At 33.8% G+C, this 24364-nt stretch overlaps 1 protein-coding gene and 1 long non-coding RNA gene across 3 annotated transcripts in view; one reads left to right on the forward strand and one right to left on the reverse strand.

Annotated features, from left to right (window-relative positions):
- Positions 1-1960: 1960 nt before the first annotated feature.
- LOC136272462 (uncharacterized) lies at positions 1961-3757 on the forward strand. Its single transcript, XR_010710468.1, has 2 exons — positions 1961-2102; positions 2702-3757. It is a non-coding gene; the product is annotated as an uncharacterized lncRNA (long non-coding RNA).
- Positions 3208-24364, reverse strand: part of LOC117686458 (uncharacterized) — a 33964-nt gene continuing 12807 nt past the window's right edge. Inside the window, exons 4-23 of one of the 2 annotated variants that reach the window (XM_066074068.1) lie at positions 18955-19062; positions 18642-18809; positions 18123-18256; positions 17550-17744; positions 16984-17115; positions 16602-16762; positions 16169-16240; positions 15562-15738; positions 13846-14935; positions 12883-13022; positions 12570-12707; positions 11750-11879; positions 10749-10892; positions 10130-10380; positions 9294-9441; positions 8319-8924; positions 6405-6457; positions 5812-5938; positions 5366-5481; positions 3208-4893 (exon numbers count right to left, since the gene is read on the reverse strand). In XM_066074068.1, the coding sequence (XP_065930140.1) occupies positions 4693-4893; positions 5366-5481; positions 5812-5938; positions 6405-6457; positions 8319-8924; positions 9294-9441; positions 10130-10380; positions 10749-10892; positions 11750-11879; positions 12570-12707; positions 12883-13022; positions 13846-14935; positions 15562-15738; positions 16169-16240; positions 16602-16762; positions 16984-17115; positions 17550-17744; positions 18123-18256; positions 18642-18809; positions 18955-19062 (4291 nt within the window). In that variant the 3' untranslated portion in view covers positions 3208-4692. Of the gene's footprint in view, positions 4894-5365; positions 5482-5811; positions 5939-6404; positions 6458-7025; positions 8925-9293; positions 9442-10129; positions 10381-10748; positions 10893-11749; positions 11880-12569; positions 12708-12882; positions 13023-13845; positions 14936-15561; positions 15739-16168; positions 16241-16601; positions 16763-16983; positions 17116-17549; positions 17745-18122; positions 18257-18641; positions 18810-18954; positions 19063-24364 lie in introns of both variants that reach the window. The other variant, XM_034461327.2, reaches the window with a different exon arrangement.

The following is a 24364-nucleotide window of genomic DNA, read 5'->3' on the forward strand; positions in this document are numbered from 1 at the left end:
AAAAAAAAATGCAATATTTTCAAATCAAAAATAGCTTTTAATTTAACGCAGCTGGGACAGTGCCCAGTGGCTTGTTGAAGGATTAATATTTCATTTTAAGCGGTGAACTGACAGCAAATTATACTTACTTATTTGTTTCAACAGACAGTCGCAATCAGTTCACAGTCGGTTCATCTGTTTCCTATAGCGCCATGAAAGTCGTCTGCTGTTTGTCTTTTTTAATAGGCAAGCCTTTTAAATTCCTTTTTTAACCAAAGAATTCAGGGTTGTTGTTTTTGGGTGTTTTTTTTTTATTTATAAATTTGAAGATGTGTGAATTAGATAGCGCAAAGGCCTATTTTGGTTTGGATGTAAAATAAAATTTTGAAATGTATTTGATAATATAATCATATAAGTTTGCAAAAAGACATGATCATTTTAACTATTTTCAGCTTTGAATATCTTACCAAAAGATTATTATAATAGGGATTAGAAAAAAGAGTGTATAAGCTTTGATGGTGTCGAACTAACAACCTAAAAAGTATATTTCTATACGGTTTCCTAAAGTCTGATGCTCTAACCACTAAGCATTATAGTCTCAACAAAGTGCGTTGTCTAAATGCTCTATAAGCGACTTTTGCCATGAATTTACTGACTTTTTTTTTATTTATTTTTCTTAAAACGTTACATTTTGGGGATGCAAAAAATATTTTTTAATATCTAGTGGGTAATCTCTCCACGTTTTTTTTGTTGACCGATATATATCGGTAATTTGTTTTTCATTGGGCTTTATTTAGACTATGACAAAAATATGAACACAGACCAACTCTTTAAAAGAAATTACATTTAAGTTCTAAACAATGACACTATTTAGAGGTTTTGATACGCATACACCTGTTCAAACCAACATATTCCACATATTGAACATATTTTAAGGGCAACAGCTACAAATCGATTATATGTTAAATATACGTTGTTTTTAATGATTTATTTAAAAAATAATCAGACTTGTTGATATATTAATTTTAGTGCATCATATCCGTCATATTATAGGCATTTCACACGCCTTATCCAACCATCTTCTTTATTTGACCATTTATATATCATCTCTAAACATAAAATTATTTCTGTTGTATTGCAACGTTTGATTAAACGAATGGATGTTAATACAATTCTGTAAATTGCCATATAACATTAATCACGATTGTTTTTCTAATTTACCATTTTCGCTATTTATGATTTTTTTTTTCGCGAATTGAAACACGTCGTAAATACTGTACAGTCTTGTAATATTAGTTTAAAAAAAAAAAAAGAATTTTCCTATTTAACCGAGTATTACTAAAAGCGGTTTTGGACTATAATGGTAGGGGCCGACCATATTTTTTTCTCATAAACCTCTATTATTATGTTAATCAAACTAAACTAAACAAGTTTATATAACAATCAAATTTAAAAAAAAAATTGTATACATGTACAATGTACATATACGTATATTTGACTTTTGTATATATTATTTGGTTTCTCTTATAAACTTCTAACAAGAGAAAAGCTGTTAATATGACAGCAAACCAGGTCTTGTTTTGTGTGAACTGTATTCATAATCCATTTGTCATCCCTGAATTGATAAACACAACCTTTTCAGGGAAATGGAGTACTCTATATATGAAATATTTTTGCAAAAAATTAACTAAGTTCAAAAGCTCGTCTGATATTTTTTTCCCCATAAATTATCAGAAATCAAAATCCTAGCAATATGAACACTTCTAATATATGTACAATTGATCCACAAAAGAACAACTTCCTATCTTGAAAACTGTAGGAGGAGTTATCCGCACAATAGGATATACAGCTGCCCACCTGCCATTTCAATAACCGGATTTTTCCTTCGGAAAACCTAGTTGCTAAATAACCAGAATAAACTGAAAACCAGATGCTTTTTTTTTAATTGTGCATACGTGTACAGGTACTTTATAAATATATGACTTCTGTCTATGTAGTATTTGGTGCGTTCCGTGCGGTACGCGGCGAGATATGCCATGCTGTAAGCGACTGTGATATTGACTGCGTCCCTCCCCATTACAAAATCTGTGAAGGGGGACAGTGTTACTGCACCTCATCCTACTGTAAGTAATCACTAGATATCTAAAAATATTATACAAGACAAAAATAATAATGGTCATTGAATACGCTAAAACGGTTTCCATATAATTTTATTTCATCCAATTAGCTAGGGAGGCCGAAATTGGTCATTTTATTGCCTGGTCTTTTTTTTTTACTTCTGCTGTCAAAATGTGTAACAGTTAGCTGATGAATTTGAATGCGACATAGTGTAAACTATATTTTAAGTAGTTTTGAATATGAAGATGCGCAATAAATCGCAAACACATGATGTAGACAATCTCAGCATAAATTATGTCATGTAATACGCACTTCTCAATTTAATTAAAATTAGATCCTTCACGCTCTCGAATTTGATATGTCGCTGCGAGGAGATCCTCACATGGGCGACATATCAAATACGGGAGCGTGAGTAGTGATCTAATTTTAATTAGATTGCGCAATTCTGTGCATTCTAGTTTCCTGAAAGCCCCAAAAGAAAAAAAAAATATCGCATTTTAAACTTTGCTGAATAAAAAAAAAGATATCCGTTCTATCTATGGCACAATGAGATGTAATGATTAAATTTCAAATTAGATTTTCACTGTCCTTTTCCTTCCTACAGTTTGTACAACAGACTCGGACTGCAGTCAGCAGTGTGCCGTGGATCCACGCAAACCAAACTACAGATGTCTGCAGTTCAAGTGTGTATGTTACAACCCCAGGCATTGAACGAATTAAAATAAACTGAGAAATCGTATTTTAATAAACAGTTTTCTGTAAAATTACCAAATTTTAAACTTGTTGGTAATTTATGGAACTGAACAAAATATGCACATAATATAAAAAAAACATATGTATATCCCATGCTGACCGGCAGTGTCCCAAAAGCAGGGTTAACTGCTCTTTTGGACATGAAAAAGTTTGTCTTTTGCTTCCAATGTCCAGAATCTCAGCATGCATGTCTTCTGATATTTTCAGAAATTATTGGTGGGCTGAAGTCATATTGTAAGTGTTCAATCAGATATTCATAAAAGAATCATTAAAAGACCAAGATTTTCCATGATGTTTATAACTTGGAAAATATGTTTACAGGTATATGGTTGATTTTGGAGAAGAAAAAAAACTATATATATTTCATATGATAGATATTTTATTGTGCAGAAAGATTGGAATTAAAGTGAACAATACAGACATTTTATTGTATATCACAGATTTGTAAGGTATACATTTATATGGCCCCAAAGATTATTTATAGTTGTATGGTAGAATTACATTACATGTATCATAAATGAAAAATATTGATGACAACCATTTCAATCTCTAATATCCTCCTTTCTTCATTTATAAAAAGGCAAATTCGAAAAAAAATGAATGTGAAAGTATGCCAAATAAATGAAAGGAAAGGAAAATTTGAGACTCTGGAGAGATATTTTATTCAAAAATAAAAAAATTTAAGAGGTATGAAGGCTCAACGCCATTTTCAGAGTAAATTAATCTCCTTTTAAAAAGATGGGCACTATATAGAGATTAAGAAAATATTCTCAAATTCTAAAGCTAAGAGCAATGAAATTTTTCCTTCCTGGATTACATGTATAGTTTTGAGCTAAAACTATCAAATCTTAGAGTTTAAGGTACATCTGGCAACCCAGCCACCTTAAATGGTGTAACAAACAAAAACCCCATTTAGTTACATGTAATGAATAGAGCATTTAAAGCTTAGACACTATAATCATATAATAGATACATGTAATTACATATAAGATGTAATTATATACATTGTATAAGTGATAACAAACATTTGAAAAAAAAACCCCCAGAAATAACATTTATAAAACTTGAGGAAGTTTATAGGTTCAAAATCATGGAAGACAAAATCATTTCAAATCAATATGATGTACACAGATTTAAAGAGGGAAAGTCATGGAGTAACAAAATCATAACGAATAACCTCCCTCCCTTGTAAAATCTAAAGCAATAAACATATTCAAAAAAATAAACTTTCCTTAGTACAGTATAGTATATTATGTATGTTAAGTCATGGCAAATTTTTTATACACTCTCTTTGGAAAAAAAAAAACCACATCAAAGAAACAACTGCACTCATTGGCAAAATGAAAACAAATAAAAAATAATCCTCTTTTAATTTGGATGTCTAGCTTGTAAAAGCTTTTGAAGTTTTCACAAAAATTAAATTAAAAAAAACATTTTTGGTAGATAAAGCTATGAAAAATTAAAGTAATGGAGGAATAAAATCCTTACAAAAAATAAATATCCATCTATCAAACTTTGCAATCCCTACAGCAAAAAATGTCATATTTACCAAAAAAATGATTATTGAAACAATTTTTCTTCTTTTAACATTCTAAGTTGATACCCACTCCCTTTTCACATAAACGAAAACAATTTAAAATAGAGTTTTACAAAAATCAGAAACTAGTATGTAAATGTCATTTTCACATAACAACAAGTCAAAATAACAAATGTGCCATCATAATTCAAAAGTCCTCTCTTGGTTTGCATCCAAATAAACATGACACATATAGCCACAACTTCGGTCTACAAGTTGCTCACTTCTGATTGGTTACCATCTCTACGCGTGACACGGTCCAGCGATTACACTGGGATTCCCCCGCCCACCCTGCAGATCCCATTCTGACAGTACCAAGGTAGATCGTCGCGCCCATGCTCGGTGACCTCTACGACCTTTAAGGTCACATGGTTGTTTCTCTGGCAGTCGATTGGTCGCTCCTGTAGGTCCAATGCTGAGTCGTCCAGAAAACACAGGGTCAGCATCTCGACACCATTTGTCTGCATCTGTTATAATTAAACACTTTATTCAGGTTTTCAAAAATGTTTTAAAGATTCTTTAATTAATAAAACAATATCTAAATAATTATGTAGATCTAGGGCCGAGTTAAGAAAAGTTCAATACATATTCTTGGATGTGGTAGTTATTCCCTGTCTATCATATACAAGTATTAATCCAGTAATAAGTAAAATAAAAATATTTAGTAGCTTACTAATCATTAACCAATACTAACCATGTAATAGTACACTGGTAATCAAAATTGATTTTTTTTTAATTTACATATTTACAGTACTTTTATATCATATGTCAAAAAATCATTTTGTGTAAAAAGAAGTCCAAGCATAACTTAATACACAAATGTAAATTAAAAAAAACATTTTCCTGCTGAAGGAGGTAAATATAGCCTAACAATGGCCACGCCCACCCAGCCCTCTTAATCTCATTGAACTTAATCATGATGACAATTTTTACACCTACCATGCAGAAGTTTTCCTCCACAAAACTCTTCCACGACTTGTTGCTATACTCATAAGACAGTTTTGTAGTGAATTCGCCCCCATCTAGTTTTCGAATGGCAACTTTAACATATTTTTCTATTAAAAAAGGAAAGGTAGAGATTAATTCCATTCATAACATAACTTTCTCATCATTGATCATATATTATCAAAATATCAAAGGACATGACAAAAAATCATTTCAAATGTCAACCAAAGCATTATTACTTTAATTTCAGCCAATAAGTTACAAATCATATGCCGATGGCTCATAATTCTTTGCTATATGTCATTATGGAACGATCGAGCCTTGTTATTCACCGCTTTTACAAAATTTAAGCACAATAAATTTTAAAACAACAATTAAAATTTATCAATAATCGTATTTTCCATGGCAACAGACAAGTATAATATTAATGCAGAACTTGCCATTTGTTTCCATGGTGACATATTTTCCCATTACAAGTTGAAGACTGTCTTCATAATCCTGTTCTTCTAATTTCTCGTGCAGAATCTCACCTTGTGCAAGTGAATAATATGAATCCATATAAAAATCCTACAAAAAACAAAGCACATAATTATACAACTTACGCATATACCGGTATTTTTCTCCAAAAACTCATCAAGGAGGTAATATTTTCTCAAACCAAGTACATTTTGAGAAATACGTGTAAAATTTTGGCTACATTTTACAACAGAAATTACAACAAATGACCAAATTCAAAAATGGTCATAATACCAAAGCTGGTAAATGTGATTTAAAACCAGCTAATCAAACTTACAAGAATCGAAATTATCTGGATATTAAAGGTTATACAATTGTTGAGGATTCTTTCATGATTACCATGAAAGAATAACGACTGTTAAACGCAGGTATACAAGAATGTATAAATTAATAAATGTCTATTTTGTAGAGAATAAAAACTCAACACAATTTTAAAGGCAGTAAATTGCAATAGATCACATGAGTGCATTTATGATAAAAAAAAAAACCCAAAACTTGACAATAGTTCAGTACTTACCATTTCAGCAAAATAGGTTTCACTGTGCTGTGACAAAGCTCTCGTCAACTCTTCTGTAATTTACAAAACAGCATGAAAATAACACCGCAACACATCTCCAACATGTAATTAACCATAGATATATTTGTAACCGGTACATATTTATTGACTGCCAAGTAATTCTCCAAATATATTTTATTAATATTAGTTAACCATAATTTGTACTAGCTATTCCAAACAATTAGACTAAGTATGAAAATTGCATTATAAAAGCTCTTTACAGTTTACAATGGTTTTTATGAAAAAAAAAAAATGTCAAGACTCCTTGATTTCCAACATTTTTCCACCACCCAATTAAATATCACTCAATCAGATATGTTGATCGAGTCAACTTGATTTCCAACATATCCCCCTCCCCCCTTTCCGCTAATTTTTTCAAATTTCAAGACACCTTGATTTCCAACATTTTTCCTCCCTCTCTCAACTAGTTTTATAAAAAATGTTTGAAATCATGGTGTTTAGAGATCAATTAAGACACCATGATTTTAAACATTTTTTTCCCTTCTCTGTTTACTTTTCCATATATGTTGAGGCATCAAATATGATGAGCCATCTTGACTTCAGACATTTCGTCCCTCTTACCTATTTCTTCATCCTGTTGGCTCCTGGGAGAGGATGATCGAGGCGAGGGGAAAGGACCGGGCTTCATCATGCTGTTCGGAGAGGACGTGACATAGCCAGAAGTGGGAGTGCCCAGATAATTAGGAAACGGCTTGCGTGCACTCACCTGGGGGGTGTAGTAATTCTGAGGGGTTAGTGGAGTGTAAGGTCCTCCCACATCCGGGTTGGAAAAGCGTTTGGTGTTGTCCTTGGGAGTCTTGGGCTGACTTTTTCTTAAGTTTAAGTCAAGTTTTGGGAGGGCCTTTTTGAAGGAGGTTGGTGGGTAGAGGGCCTTACTTGGGTCAGTGTCCACAACCACCTGCTGTTTACTGGGGTCACGAGGATCTTTTTCTATCGTGAATGGCCGTATAGGTCCAGCTACCATAGCCTCGTTTTGAGATGCTCCCGATTCCTGCCCGCTTAGGTTCAGGCTGGAGCTGTCTTTCAGGGAGTTTCCTGACTTGGTTTTATTGGTCTCTTCCTCAGACTTGCTGCTATCTAGCGGAGTCTCATCAACAGCAAACAGATCGTCGTCGCTGATATTCTTGTCATAATTATCAAACATGGTGTTGTGCGGCGATATATCCATACCTTGTAGGTCCAATGGAATCATCTTTGATTGTCCAAGTCCATCATTCTTTTCCTTCTGTCCTGAGGAAGCTTGAACTTCACCTTCCTCTCTCGTTACCTTGATAGATTTCTCTTCATCTGTGTTGTCTTTTTCTTCTCCATCAACTTTTTCTTTGCTGCCCACTTTTTCTTCGCTGCCCACTTTTTCTTCATTCTCCTCTGGAATATGTTCCCCAGGTGTGTGAAAACTCTCGCTCGACTTCGACTTGGAGGAATCAAAGTCAAACAAAATGGAATTGGGGAGGTTTCCTCCAATGGTACTGGTACTTGGACAACTTGTCTCAGCAGTCGGCACTTCCAAGAAATTCATTATTGACTCATCAATGGCAGAACTGGAGGAATTCCTCGACCTATTGCTGGTGCTCTCGCTCCTAGCTGAACTGCTTGGAGCCTCACTGTCATTTTCAGGTTTCTCCATGAGGGTCTGTATGATGTGATCCTGATTGAAATCGCTGCTTCCGCCTTGGCTTCCACTGTTGAATTGTGGGCTTGGGCTAGCAGCTGCAAGCAGGTCACTGTTGCTGCTGGTCTTGGAGAGTTGCTCTAAAAGAACCTTGGTGTGAAGTCTCTCTATCTCTGTCTCATTGCTTAAAATGCTCTCAAACATAGGAATATTGTTAGGGCTTTCCGGAATTTGTACCTCACCTGTCACTGTTGTGTCTAAATGGTTTGGAGCCGTCTCGTCTTCCACATACAGCGGCAACACAGCCAGGTTCGTTTCTTGGAAAGGAAAGTGATTCAAGATCAAATCATCATATAGATATTGCTTGATTAGCTCGCTGGGATCCTTTATGCTGTCTGACAATATATCCTCCTGTGTGGCCAGGGTAGACTTCTTCAGACTTTCCAGATAAAAAGAGTTTTCCCGACTCTTAAAATCCCCCTGGCCTTGTTCTACCACCGTTCCAGGTATTCTTAAAGATACAGCGGTGGCCTCCTTTGGCGAGCTTGGAGGAAAGTCCTGCGTAAAACTCCCATTCTGCAATATAGTCTGTAATTGAAAATCCTTGTCCGTGACTGCCGACGCGTCTTCTACCTTTTGGGACTTTCCCAGTATACTGGTGATGTCATCACAGAGAACCAGCCTGTTGTTAAAGATCTCCTCGATTTTCTCCGGGTGGTTAATGCTCTCCTCGATCTCCTCCAGAATTTCCTGGGTTTGGCCAGTCAGTCGCGAAGAGGGGAGGTGGGTGTCGTCCTCCGTCAGATTTCCAGAGGGGAGCACAGAATACAGGGTGTCACCACGCTCATCTGTAGTAGGTAAACAAAACAAAAATTCCAATGATTTTCCTAATTATTTCATTCCCGGTAACCTTGAAAAATTTAATAGGCTGACTTTGTTTTCTTACTTTCATTCAGTGTTTCTAACATTTCTTAACTTTTTCTACTCTGTAATTGTAATTTTACTTAATTAAAGCAAAAAAAAATAAAGATATGGTAAAAATATAGAACAAATTTAAATGATATTTTTTTTTATGAAATAAAACTGCCTTATTGGCAAACAATCTAATGACTCTAAAAAATAATGTGATGAACCAAAACCCTAATTATAACATAATTTTTTTTTTTCTTTCCATCAACCAAAAGAACCCCCGAAAAGCTAGTTTCATTTTCACTTACTGACAAGTTGGAAGGCGTGGTGTTGGAGGAGGGCTAGAGCAGTGGGTCTGTTGATTGGCTTCTTCTCCAGGCCCTGCTCAATCAGATTCCGTACATCTGTGTAGATGTTACGTGGAATGTCCTCCAGTGGAGCCGGCTTAGTGGCTATCTGCAATCAGATTTAAAAAAAAAAGAATTATAAATTTATCAGCGTAATATTACCAAGCATGTACTTTAACAGCAACCTAAATTACACATGGTTTGCATATTCTGTATATTATATTATATTTTCTTCTTTGTGACATTCATAAACCAGCTCCATCTATTTTCACAATTGTTGTGAACCATAAAATATTCATACATACCGGTATATAGGTTCCATTGGATTTATCTAATTAAACACTAATTAAACTACTGAAATATTAGAATTTGAAAATGTGATTTCCTCTCCTGTCTCTGTCTGTTTTTTAAGCAGAAGGGGAAAGCTACAACTAGCTTGAACACTTTCACTTTCTTAAATTTAATGTTAGTGATTTTGGTCCTGAAACGGATAACAGTACAGTGTATAGAGATAATCTTTGAAATACTCATTACAAACAAATTTCCCCAAAAACTCTATTAAGATTCAAAATACAGAAATACTCAAAAAAAAAAAATTTCTGTAACTTTACTCCGATTCCAAAAACAGAAATACTGGTACTTCAAAAACCTTAGCAAAACAAACAACTATTTCTATTACTCTATTCAGTTTTTAACAAATTTTACCATCACTTTTTTTCCTTAGCTACACAAACAACTTTTTCCATTACTCTATTCAGTTTCGAACAACAATCAACCATCCAAATCATAAATCATACCAGGAACTGGAGGGCAGTGGCATTGGGGTAGCGCTTCACCCAGGGTGGGTCCCCGCTCAGGATGTGTAGGAGGACACACACGGACGCCCACAAGTCTGACTTGTAGTTGTGTCCGCTGCTCTCCGCCTTCTCGGGGCTAAAATGGGTCGGTGTTCCAACCAGACCGGACACTTTCGTGGTTTGACGTCGTGCAACTCCGAAGTCGGCCAGCACAATCTCTCTGCCATCTTCTCTTAATAGAATGTTGTCAGCTAAAGAATGAATAAAAATAACGACTTGTTCAAAAAATCAATTTTATAAGCCCATGAAAATTTTGTTTTCAATTCTGTGTTGACTGGTTCATGTAACATGCTTGATGAACATAATACATACATGTACAAATGATTATTTTGAGAGTGTTTCTTTCTCAATTGGTAAATTTTTTGCAAAAAGCAATTCAATTTCATCAATGCTGCTTTAATTAACTGAACTATTTCTTTTGTGTCTTTAATTTAGAAATAGCCAAAATACTCATTCCTTCTATTATGATAATTTACCTATTTCCTAATTGTGAAGCCTATACATGTTTATGCAAAATTTTTAGGCTTAAAATCTTTTTGATCCAGCTATTTCTACTTACATTTGATGTCTTCATGAATAACAGACTTTTTCTCTAGATAAACCAAAACACGTAGCAATTGCTGAAAAAGCTGCAAAGCTTTCCTCTGACTCAGACGCCTCATCAGGGTCTTCTGTGAGTTTATGATCTCCGTAAGATTACCCCCTGTAATATTAGAAGAATTCATCAATATTTTGTATCCTTGAAAAACCTCGAGGAAAAATGACAGAAGAAGAAAAGATGCAGAAGAAGTACGGTACCATTTAGTAGAAAACTTACAGCCTGTTTCAAACCTGTTAGAAACCTGCTAGCTGCAGAACTGTAGCTCTCCGGGAAAAAAAATATTGACAGACCGGAGAGCTACAGGGCCACCCATTGAAAAAATTGTATCTTTATTGCTCAGAAAAACGTGCGCTAGTTTTGGACTGATTTACCTTATTTATACGCAAATTCTATGAAAACAATTAGTACCATTAAATTCTTCATGCAATTTACTACTTATATCGCCTCTTTATTTGCCTCAGACTTTCTCTGAAACACGCTACCGACCTCGGAAAATCAAGTATGTTGAATTTACATCGAGATCGAGAGTCGCCATTTTTGCATGTAAACAAAGTGCACCACATGAATTTACGGGACTTGTGATGGTGTTTAAAAGACTATCCGAGGCAAGTGAAGAGACGATATCAGTAGTAAATTGCATAAAGAATTTAATGGTACTAATTGTTTTCACAGAATTTGCGTATAAATAAGGTAAATTAGTCCAAAACTAGCGCACGTTTTTCTGCGCAATAAATATACAATTTTTTCAATGGGTGGCCCTGTAGCTCTCCGGTCCGTCAATATTTTTTTCCCGGAGAGCTACAGTTCTGCAGCTAGAAACCTGCCTAATAACATATTACATGTATTTTGCTTCGTTACCATCATTCAGATTCTGAACCTTTTTTGTGAACCTTTTTTGTGAACTATACCCGTATTAAGGTTACACAAACAATTCTATTAACATGCTGAACTACACGCACCTGGAATGAACTCTGCAAGAATGTAAATTTTCTCCTTTCTTCGAAGGGCGCCATGGAATCGGACAATGTTGGGATGTTCCAAGTCAGACCAGATTTTGATTTCATCCTCTCTGTACTTGGAGATGTGAATCTGTCATGAAGAGAGAGATAAAGCCAAATAAATTATAGGCATCTGTAGCCTGTCAAAACAGCGACTGAACAGATAGTAAATACATGTACCGGGGTATATCATTGTATATTGACATGACATTGTGTTATAGTAGTAAGTCTTTATTGAGTAGAATGTCAAAAAAGGGAAATTTTTCCAACTTAGGCCAAAATTAAAAATATTTATGTTTCCTTTAACGCGACCAACCCAATCAAATCCTGCCTACTGAACTGTTTTTTTTTAACACATTAAAAAGAATTTTTTTAAAAGAAACTTAATTTTATCCAAATTTGTTTTTAGAAGACCCACATCTTTTTCATTTTACAAGCATTTTGATAATCTTGATGATCAACATGGGCGAAATACTCGCTTTATGATCGGTAACTTCGCCGGAATTTCCTTCGAAAGAGTTGAAGTCGCCAAGTATTCTGAGTTCAATATCGTTTTAATTAACCCCAGATATGTTAAATTGATAATCATTTAATTTAAAGGCGTTTCCACAGCCTCCATTAACCACTGTTGTGATTTAAAATCGATTGTCTTATCTTTTATGAGTATAAATACTGGGTGGTGCAACATGTAGCCTACTTTGCATTGAAATGTCAACCGATATGTTTATTACTTCTACAGTATTTGATGCAGTATGTTTTCATTATTTGATGCTATACATACCTTTTTGATACAGAACTGGTACTCTGTATTGTAGTCGCTAGCCAGGTGACAGTTTCCAAACATGCCTCTCCCCAGATGAGTCATCCTCACCCACTGGAAGTCCTTCTGGTAGCGGTGTCCCATGATCATTAGAATTTTCTGCAGGAATAAAACCCACAAAAAATTAAATTCGTGAATCATTAGTAGGCACTGTTGCAGTTGTAATTATGTCTTCCTGCAGTCAAAATATTCTTTTCATATAGCTGTAACTGTAAATTCATTAACTGTGTCACAACTATGAAGTAAAGAAACTCTGACTCGTATTAAATCGTACTTTACAGTCAGGGTAGATAACTCCTTCCTCCTTGACGCTCCTCTGCAGCAGCTTGCCGTACTCCTTGTACTGCTGTCTGAGAACCTCCCAGTAATCAAGGACCGCCAACAAAATGTCCCTGTAGCCGTACACCACCTCTCCTACAATTTATAACAAGAGATCCACCCACATAAAAATAAGTTAAGAGGGTCTGATGGCCGTGGCCATTTTTCAACTGAATTGATCTCCTTGTAAACAAGAATTCAGTATAAAGATATATAGAAGAATGGTCAAATTTTTGGAATTTTTCTTTGCTAAATAAAAGTTTATGGCTTAATTTACGAATCATACTGTAAGTTTCTAATTAAACGCAAGGAATTAATATCTGCAAAAAATCGCGAGAAGCATCCTACGCGGATTTTAAAATCTCGCCATTATTTTCTGAGAGTTGAAAACTATCAGAAATAAGGAGAAAAGTTCAAAGTTCGCGATTTTATATTATTGCTCTTTGATACAAACTAGTGGGATTGCGGAATTAAGTACTTGCGTAATATAAGGAATTTACAGTATATACAAATTCAAGGTAGATCTCATCTGATGGATAACTTGTTGACCACCTAGCCTCATTAACATTAATATTGCTTTATAAACGCAATTCAATTCTAACAAAAGTTGCAGCGAAAATGTAAAGGTATAGGATTCCCTCCCCCCCCCCCCCCCCCCCAACCTTTCAAATAAATCTGTTTTTAAAGAAATCTAAAAGTGTGAACTTGTGCCCATTAATGCAGTAAAATAAATGTACTTTTATTGCATTCCTGCAAAAACTTGCGCTCCCAGTACATGTGCATAATAATTCGGGTAATATTGTGGTATGGACTGCATGTATCAATTAATTACTGTAAATAAGTTTTTTAAAGCCTAAACCCAACTCTCTTGACCCCCCCCCCTCCCTCCAAATAAAAGAAGATTTCATGTACAATGTACCTATGCCAGGAGATCCAGTCGGCTTCTCTTTTAGGGACAAGAATTGGGTTTCTCCAAAATGAAACGGGTTGCTTCCTTCCTTAACACTATTAAGCTGCCTGCCATAGGTTTTCTCCAAGGAAGAGGGTTCTGATGAAAATACAGATTCCTCACTTTCTACGGCAACCCCAGTGGAGGAATCCGGGAAAGCATCAGATTCCACGTCAAGGGCCTTCTTCAAACTTTCAGCCCTTTCATTTCTAAAAGAGACTTTTCGTACCAGTTTTGTCCCTGGCGCAGTGGTATTTTTTGGCATCGTAAATGATGGTGGGGGCCCTGTTACCACTGGTGATGGAGGATGGATGGGTAGTTTCTCCGAAGATGCAAATCTGTTCAAAGCTTTGGATTTTAATTTTGGTGTGCGAAAATCAATAGGCCGTAGGGCCTCAATGGTTCCATCAGGTCTTTTCTTCAAGATTGGCTCTGATCGAGAAACACGCTCTGGGGGTGGTTGGGGAATGTTCTCCTGCACATTCAGACTTCTGTCCTGGTCTTCAGGTATGATAGTTAAAGACGGCATGTACATCCAGCTGGGGCGTTTGGAAGGGGCTGGTGGATTCACTGGGTTTCCAATCCCTTGGAATCCGAAAGATGTTCCGGGATTGATGCTGGTCAAACTGGTCATGGAGAAAAATGTCTCGCCGTCATCCGCTTTGCTCTCTGCAATTTCCTTTCTTTGAATGAAACCACCGATGTACTTTTTCAGTTTTCGCCATATCTTAGCTTCCTTAGTGAAGATCAATCGCGGATCCTCGTTGATCAAAAACGAGATTTTCCTGCAGACCAAAACAGGACACTGTGCGCCGTCATTGCTTCTGGCTCTGCAGAGAAGAACGTGTTGCTGAACCAGGCGGAACAGCTGAGTGCACAGGTTGCATTTCTGGACCTCACTGTTGCAGCTTCCAAAGTGGGAGGTCAAGGCCATAAGGCAAGGACATATGTCACAGTTTTCAAGGTCGTTCCCTGACTGTGACCTCAGGCAAATAACAAGGCACGGATTGATGTCCTCTATGAAGTCTTTTATCTTCAACATTAAATCTGGAGGAATATCCTGCAAAGCAAATGCAACATTGTATAAAGAGATGAACATAAATATTAACTGACGAAATTTTTTAATCAAACTTCAAAAAAGATAATGAAAAACAATTTTAATTAAACTATTAATAGGATTAAGCTTATCGAGATTCAAATGTCAATTTTTTTTTTTTAAACCACATGCAAACTTGTATTTCTTTCCCTAAGCACATGACTAACATATTCTAATACATTATAGAAGTTATCGTCAAATCTATTGATCTGTAAAACAGTTATTTATTAATAAGTGTACATGTAATGGAAAAAAATACACATCCTCTGTTAAGAAATCCTGATCTTTGATGTGTATCAAATTGCAAGAAAATAAAATCACGAATAGGCAACTTTTATTTCTAATAGATCTGAACTTTCAGAAAATAACCATCATAGTGAGATTTTAAAATGAACAAATGCAAAAATAATTGAAAATATGGTTCCTCAGCTGACCGTCAAATTTTGGTTGCTCATCAAAAAGCAATGAACCTTATTAGATAGTTAAACGCAAATTGAAAACATACAGTGTAATAAACAGAAATATTGAAATTCAAGGATTTTCAGCTCAAATCGTTACCATGCCTCTCAAAGCAATCAGAAGCTGTTTACCTGATCCAGATTCTGTAGTATTCCCAGATAGTCAGACAGCTCATGCTGACCATTTCGTAGCTTGCCGTGTTTTCTGCGATATTTAAAATTCGGATCCACCGCCCTTGATTTACCGGAGAGATCATTACTTGGTCCCCTTCTCAACTTGGGTCCTCTTTCACTGAAAGGAGGGTCTTCCTAATCAAAATAAATTTAAAAAATGAACTTTTTATCTCTTTCTTTTTTTGACAAAGGATTAGTAAGATGCTGAATATTATTCAGCATTTTATGAACCAAATTAAGTCAATTGAATATCTATATATTCTTAATTCTGCATTTTACGGAGCTTGTTTTATGTACATAACTTTATATGTACATGTAGAAGAAATTTCTGTAAGTTGTACATGTAGAACTAATTTCTGTAAGTTAGGTTCTTTTTAAAATTATTTAGAATTAATTTCTAATTAAGGAAGCTAGTAAACCATGAATACAATAATGGAATGTAAAGATGTTAAAAACACCACTGAAAGGATTTTAAAATGATCCAATTCAAGATAAAATGATAATCATTCATAAAAAAAAAAAGTCACCATCTAACGAGTGAAAAAATAAATCTAAAACAATTCACCTTTTCATCTCTGTCTTTCTCATCATCATTGTTTCTATTTTCTTTTTCACTGAGATCTGCCTTGCTTGACTTCTGTCCACCAAAAATAAAGTTAATTTAAAAGTGCAATTAATTCTAGAGACAAACATGAAGTTAAGTGTGAAATTTCCACTTCAAATTTCAATCTTTACATCAAGTTATCTTTCTTTGTTCACATACATGTACTTGCATGAATATTGCCAAAAAAAAATAAATCTGTTCTTTAATCAGTATTTTTTGTTTTAAATTAAAAAAATTTGTAGTTATGAATCAGATTACATGTAATAATTACATAGATTTTAGTAAATTGTAAACTATTTACTTTTTGTTTAAATATGGGTAGATGTATTTATGCAATTTCTTATTTATTACATGTGCACAAGTAAAGATCCAATATATTTTCACACAGACATACCCCTGAATTTTTTCTCTCTCCTTCACTGTCCCCTGGGGAAGGGCAGACAAATTTATCCCCCTTTCCTGCACAGGTTAATACGATGATGCTGGCTTTAAAAAATGGACATACACACGGCTGAATTCTCCTCTTGGATCTTCTCCCCTTGTATTTTTCTGGTCCTGTAAAATCAAAATAAAATTTGAAAGCAAAGTGATTAATGGATTCAATATAGGCAATGCACATTACAGACTATGAGAGATACCGTACTATATCCATTTTTTTGTGTGTAACAAAATTTGTGAAAATGGAGGTAAAATATGTAAACTTCATCTCTTTGTCTCTACAGTCATTTATGAAAAAAAGTGAAAATTTGATCACTTTTTAGTTGAACTGTAGATACCTTTCGAGAACAAGTGTCTATTTTGTAACTCTGTGCAGACAAGCAAAGAATGGATATTTGCTTCCTCTGTCCAGACAGACAGCCAATTCTTTAGCTCGTCATAAGATTTCTGAATTTGGTTTAATCCATTTTCTGCAAAAAATAGATACAAGATAAATATTCATACATGTATCGGTACAGACAGACAGCCAATTCTTTAGCTCGTCATAAGATTTCTGAATTTGGTTTAATCCATTTTCTGCAAAAAATAGATACAAGATAAATATTCATACATGTACATGTACATTAAGGTATTATCAATAGATTTATATTCTGTACAGTAGATGATAGCTAGCTGACACGAGAACATTACCAATAATATATGCCATATATCTGCCTTTATTCACGTCCCAAATTTTGCCAAAATCTAGTGAATGGACTATGTTTTTTAATAAGTAATCTTTTAAATTCTTAATTTTTTTTAAGCCTACAAAAAACCAGCAAAATGATATTTTCTGCCTAATATTATTTTGCAAATATATACGATATTTATTGTGTTCATACATTACTACATTGTATACAAATACCAGCTAGCTTGATATCCTCTCGGAGACCAGACATTGATTTGTACAAAGCATGGGGGTTGGAAGAGACGTCTTTCTCACAATCATTCTCCTTTTCTTCTTCAAGATCAGCGTCAGCAGACCGTTTTAATAGGGCATCGTCATGATCCACTTCCCTCTCAGCTTTTGGTTCAGAATCCTTGGTGTCAGAAAGCTTATCTATATAATTATAAATTAGAGCACAACTTTCTTTATTGTCCATTTAATTTAAATTGGTTTTGATCTGTACAGGGCAATAAACCAGATCATTCAAAAAAATTTTCAATTTGAAAGCTGAATCATACTATTTGTACAGTGTACATGCAGATAAAAATAACATTCCAATGGTAAGAGATACATATGTACATGTACCATATATCAGGTCTATCTGCATTTAAAATTTATGCGACTCTGTATTGAATTTGAATGATTTGAATTCAATTTATCGATTCAATTTCAAAAGTAAGAAATTAAAGCAGAAATTAGATGCACATTGATATCTCAAAATATCCAGTAATCCAGTCTGACTAAAAATCAAAATACTAAGATCATTATTACTGTAAAGTTCCTTGGAAAGGTCCTCAAAGTTAAGAGAGAACAGTTCTTTGGAAGAGTTGAGAGAAACCTCCAGACTCAACGGGTGGGCGACGCCCACTTCCTTTCCCAGGTCTCCATTGTGTTCCTCAGCACTTCTACAGAAATAAAGACAATTAAGGTAGCTCACTATATCAAGACTTATACTTTTAAGAGACAATGTTAAAAATGGCGATTTAAATGTTTAATGTTAAACTGTCTGTATCAATCGATTTGTTTGCATGAATATCACAATAGTTCATTGGTTAAAGTATCCGAACTGCAGATCTCCATTGGAGAATGAAGATCTAGCTCTGAATAAAGATATATGGGAAATCGTTTCAATTTTAAAGGTAATATATTCTTTACCATATAATGATTTATTGCCAAAAAACCTAAAAGATAAATCATTATCTAAAAATTTCAGGTAGATCTAAAGAGCAATTTATTGCCCACCCAATCCTCTTAAATTGTAACCTTTATTTATAAAAATCTCAAACAAACTTTTGCCTATAGAGCTGGTATGACTTGGAGTACTGGATGGACAGGTGAGCCGGGGCCTGTGATAACTGTGTTGGCTGGTTCACTGTCATAACATAGCTGGCTGTCAAGTTTGCATGCTCTTTGGTATCTCTATTAAACATATTACTTTCTTCTTTGGCACAGCCATTTCTGCAAACAGAATTTGAAAAGCACAAAATTAATTTGTACCTCAGTTACGCTTTTCTTTTTTTTTTTTTAAAATACTGTCGGTTTTTAATTCGGGTACAGAATCACATGTGTGTTTAATCACAGGTGTACTTATTTCCCTGCTTACCTTTGGGTAGGATTTTCCTTTGGTTCGTCAAGTTGGCTTTCATTTGCACCTGTTTCTTCGTACACTTCACAAACAAGTTCTTTCGGTGATGTCTCTTTCAAATTCAACCTGTAATTAAAAATAGATTCAATTGTAATATCTGAAAGAATTTTTTTTTTCTTTTTTAAAGAATTCTAGATGTGTTAGTTGTAGTTAGTAAAATTTTCATAGCTATAAAATTCTGTAAATACACATGAATCAAATTGCACAACAATAATGTAATGTGTATATATACATTCAATGTGCAATCATATCTGTTGTAGATTGATGCAAGCTTAACAAAACATAACTGCATAATTTAATCATATATAAGCTGCCCGGCAATATTGAATAGAGGTGAATATATATTAGACACATTTTTTCAATATAAGAATTCAATAACATTACAGACAAATCATGTGAACCAAAGAAGGAAAACAAACGAGTTGCCAAATAAAGAAAGGAAGGAAATAAAAAAAAGCAATTAACATCATGCAGTCATGCACTGCGATAAATATAGTAATTACATGCTTCCCTGTGTGTGACTTCATTAACCCCGCATACATGTTAAAATACTTCCCACATTTAAGCACTTGATGGTACCTTAACATAATATTGATTGAGCCCCATAAATTGAAAAAGACCCACCCTAAATAGCTTATAATTCCTCCTGTTAACTATTACCAATAGCTTAATTGACCTCTTCATAGTAACTGCTCTCTTGCAGGGCATTTTGTAAAAAATTTTTGTTTTTTTGAAGGTTGACAATTCAACGATGTTAGTTGATAAAACAAATGCAACAACGTCATATTTCAACAAACCATGTCAATTTGCCCTGCAAAAGAGCAGTACCTCAGTTACCTGATGAAGGGGTTTATTATTACTCTACCAGTGTGAGATATGGCCTTGACTTTTGCTTCAATATTTATCTTAATTTTGGGAGTGTTTATATATGTATACCTGAACAGTACTGTATTACTGGTACTTATTTGCATAAATTTGGAATTAATTGGAATCTTGGGATTTTGGGCTTTCATGAAAAATGCCCTTTATAGTCAGTCCATAACTAACTAGACTAATGATACTGCATCGTATGATATTGTATCATATGATATGGTATGTTATCCTATGATATGGTATTGTATCGTATGATATTGTTAGTATCATATGATATTGTATCATATTAAAACATGTAACAAGAATTTTTATTACCCGGTTATAAATGCTTGATCTAAGCTATTAATTACTAGTATATGTCTTCATTTTTGGACTATTTATACATATGAATAATCAGTCTGCTTCCTTAATATGTACATTAAATTACTTTTATAAAATATTAAATGCATGTACATGAAGTGTTGGTTTGATGAAACTTGTGCATCAGTTTTTGTAATCAATAATTATAAAGTTTAACATTTCCTGCATTATATGTTTTATTTTCCATAATTTCAGGTTTAATTGTGTCAATATTTTGTATATTATAACTAGCAGGGCTTAAAAAAATCAATAGTTCAAGCTAGCTGATACATGTGCATTGCGAAATAACCACAATTCATCACTCAACTATGCTTTTAACCGCAAAATTGAATTTCAACTGCTACATGTAAGAGCCACATTGTGGTTGGCTTGGAAAAAAGTTTCAATTACTTCCAAGTGCATGGGCAATTTATTTAACTATTGCTCTATCTTTCGCAATGCTCATGATCATAACATTGGATATCTAGCTATAATGCTTCAATATGCATGCATTTATAATGTCCACATCATGCTTATAAATAAAAAACAAATGTTGTGAAATAACAAATAAATTGAAGTCCCAAATGATATTTTTAAAAATCAGTAAATATTTAGTTTTAGAAATTAAAATATAAATTAAGTGGATTTAGACTATCAAATCAAAATGCGCAGTGTAAATTAAACCTCTATTTAACTACTTTAAATACTTTTAAAAGAGGACATATGGTAAAATCATCATCTGTTTATAGAAAAACAAATTCTATGCAAAATCCCTTTTTAATTGCACTATATAATCAATTATTAATTATGATAATTGCAAATTGGTTTGCAATACACTAGCTGTCTTTGGATGAGTAATTCATTAGTAATGGTACATTAGACCTAGCTTGTAGATACAGTACTGCTCTTCCTTGAACTACTGTAAACAGTAGTTGGCCATTTCGAGTAGTCTTACTTTATATTGAATGCCTTTACATCGTTAAACGAGGAAAATTGCAAGAATATTTCATATCCTAGGATATACTACAAAGTAATATATTATTATATGTTTGCCTATAGTCATTTTTACTTTGTTGTTAGAAGTAGTTAGTCAAAAAACTTCAGGTGATATGACGAGATCTACGTTAATGTCGACCATTTTCATGATTTTGGGAACTAAATTATGGCCAACTACTGTAACTTACTAAATAATCATAAAGATTTATTTGAAATCAGAATTCATAAATTGACATAATCGCACGCATTTATCTTCAAACATGGTTTTGTTCTGTGTATTATTAGCTACAGAACAGTACAATATTAAGTAATCCCCATCACACTGTGGGAAGCATGCGGTGCATTTTGCTGCATGTTCCACTGTGCATGTACACAGTGTTTCATATGGTGCATGTATATTTCAAATATTGAACAGAAAATCCATTCGGGTCCACCAATTCTCCGAGTAGAAACCCATGGAGATGGACTGTGTTGACATTGCATACTATGTCGGGCATTTACGAAATAGATACATCAAATTTGCACACCATGTTGACATTCAGAACTATCGGAATTTCTTTATATTAAACGCACTGAGTTAGAGTCATCTTCCGTATTTTCTTTCATGAACAGAATATATAGCAAATTTTTAATGAAAATTTACACGTATTTGTATCATCGTTTTTGAGTTTATCCATGCAAATGTGATATTGTGGAAACATAAACTACAGCGCATCCCGTGATTTAGCCTAAATGTAATGCGCATGCGCAAGATTGTAAAATCTGAAAAATTCAAACGATTTCCGAATTTTTTAAAGGAATTTTCGTTGATTATTAACAAAGCCTGGTTGAGAAAAAAAAAAAAAATGGTTATCTCCAAGTACCAATGATGTTAAAATATATAAAACGATTAAAAGACAGTACTCTTCCGATTTCTCTGTATTAAAGCCCAAAATTTCGAGTCTATTATTTTAATATAGTAGTACAGATGTCTGTTAATTTATTAATATTTACATAATGTTTATCTAGTAAATCAATTCATTTGAAATTGGACATTAAGTGACCTTTTTTTTTTTTAGATAATTGCACATAGTTATTAGAACTGACCCAGGCCTATAGATATAATTAGCACAGTGTCTGGGTCCCTTCCTGGAACTTAATATTAACAAATGTTAGATTTATTTGTAATGAGATCAAAATTCATAGACACCTGCATGCATGTATCTTTAACCTAGATGCACATTGAAGACAATTGATTAATATCAAATACCATGTTGACAGTTAGCAACCCAAAGGTTCAATTCCTTTCAGTCATTTATATAAAAGTCTATGATTTTCAAATGTCAGCCATCTCACCAGGTTACTTGAAATTTCAAAAATTTTAACTTGCATATTAATATCATTTAATGATATTTAATATCCACCCCCTAAATTAAAGTTTTAATTTAATTAACAGGGTCACCATTCAGCAGGGCATTCCTTTGTGATACAGCTGTTTGTGTTTTACGAATTTAAAAGTGTAAATAAAGTAACAAATCAGGTTTATTTCTTTGGGGATCATCGTGTTCTTATTGTTATATAGTTTGTGCTTAACAATAGTCCCAATACTAGACCTTGACGGTCCCAACCCGAGTACCACAGTCCCTAGATGGACCTGTTAGGGAGTCTGGTGTTCACATTTTAAGCTTCATTTTTGAGTCTTTTAACCCTAAATCCAAGACTCCTCTGACTGTTACCCCTGTTTTTATTATTGGGTGTTTACCAATGGTAGTAAGTTACATGAGTAACTCATACGATTAAAAATAAAATACATGTTCATCATATGGCTTATTTGTCATCCCCTCCCAAATAAAAAGCCTGAGCCCCTGCCCAATAGGTAGTGAATAATACTCAAAGAATGATTCCTTATTCCTTATATACATGAACAGTGTATTACAGGTATTTATTTGCATGAATTTGGAATTAATTGGAATCTTTGGATTTTGGGCTTTCATGAAAAATGCCCTTTATAGTCAGTCCATAACTAACTAAAGACAAATGATACTGCATTGTATGATATTGTATCATATGATATGGTATTGTATTTTGTTATACTTTCATGTTAAATACTGAAATCTGATTGGTTTAGACGCAGTTCTTATTACCCTCAGCGTTAGCAACGGGTAACATTACAAATTGTTACATGCGGCTAACTGTACGTGCATAATTTACGCCCATGTAACAATTCATTGTGTTACCCGTTGCTAAGTGTGTTGCTAACGCTGAGGGTAATAGAACGGATTATCATCTGCGTCTAAACCAATCAGATTTAAGTATTTAACATGTAAGTATAATAACATATGAAATGGTATTGTATCATATGATAGTGTATCATATGATATTGCATCATATGATATTGTATCATATTAAAACATGTAACAAGAATTTTTATTACCCGGTTATAAATGCTTGATCTAAGCTATTAATTACTAGTATATGTCTTCATTTTTGGACTATTTATACATATGAATAATCAGTCTGCTTCCTTAATATGTACATTAAATTACTTTTATAAAATATTAAATGCATGTACATGAAGTGTTGGTTTGATGAAACTTGTGCATCAGTTTTTGTAATCAATAATTATAAAGTTTAACATTTCCTGCATTATATGTTTTATTTTCCATAATTTCAGGTTTAATTGTGTCAATATTTTGTATATTATAACTAGCAGGGCTTAAAAAAATCAATAGTTCAAGCTAGCTGATACATGTGCATTGCGAAATAACCACAATTCATCACTCAACTATGCTTTTAACCGCAAAATTGAATTTCAACTGCTACATGTAAGAGCCACATTGTGGTTGGCTTGGAAAAAAGTTTCAATTACTTCCAAGTGCATGGGCAATTTATTTAACTATTGCTCTATCTTTCGCAATGCTCATGATCATAACATTGGATATCTAGCTATAACGCTTCAAAATGCATGCATTTATAATGTCCACATCATGCTTATAAATAAAAAACAAATGTTGTGAAATAACAAATAAATTGAAGTCCCAAATGATATTTTGAAATTAAAATATAAACTAAAGGGATTTAGACTATCAAATCAAAATATGCAGCGTAAATTAAGCCTCTATTTAAATACTTTTAAAAGAGGACATATGGTAAATCATCTGTTTAGAAAAACAAATTCTAT

Source organism: Magallana gigas, chromosome 10, assembly GCF_963853765.1.
Source record: "Magallana gigas chromosome 10, xbMagGiga1.1, whole genome shotgun sequence".
NCBI classification, from domain to species: Eukaryota; Metazoa; Mollusca; class Bivalvia; order Ostreida; family Ostreidae; genus Magallana; species Magallana gigas.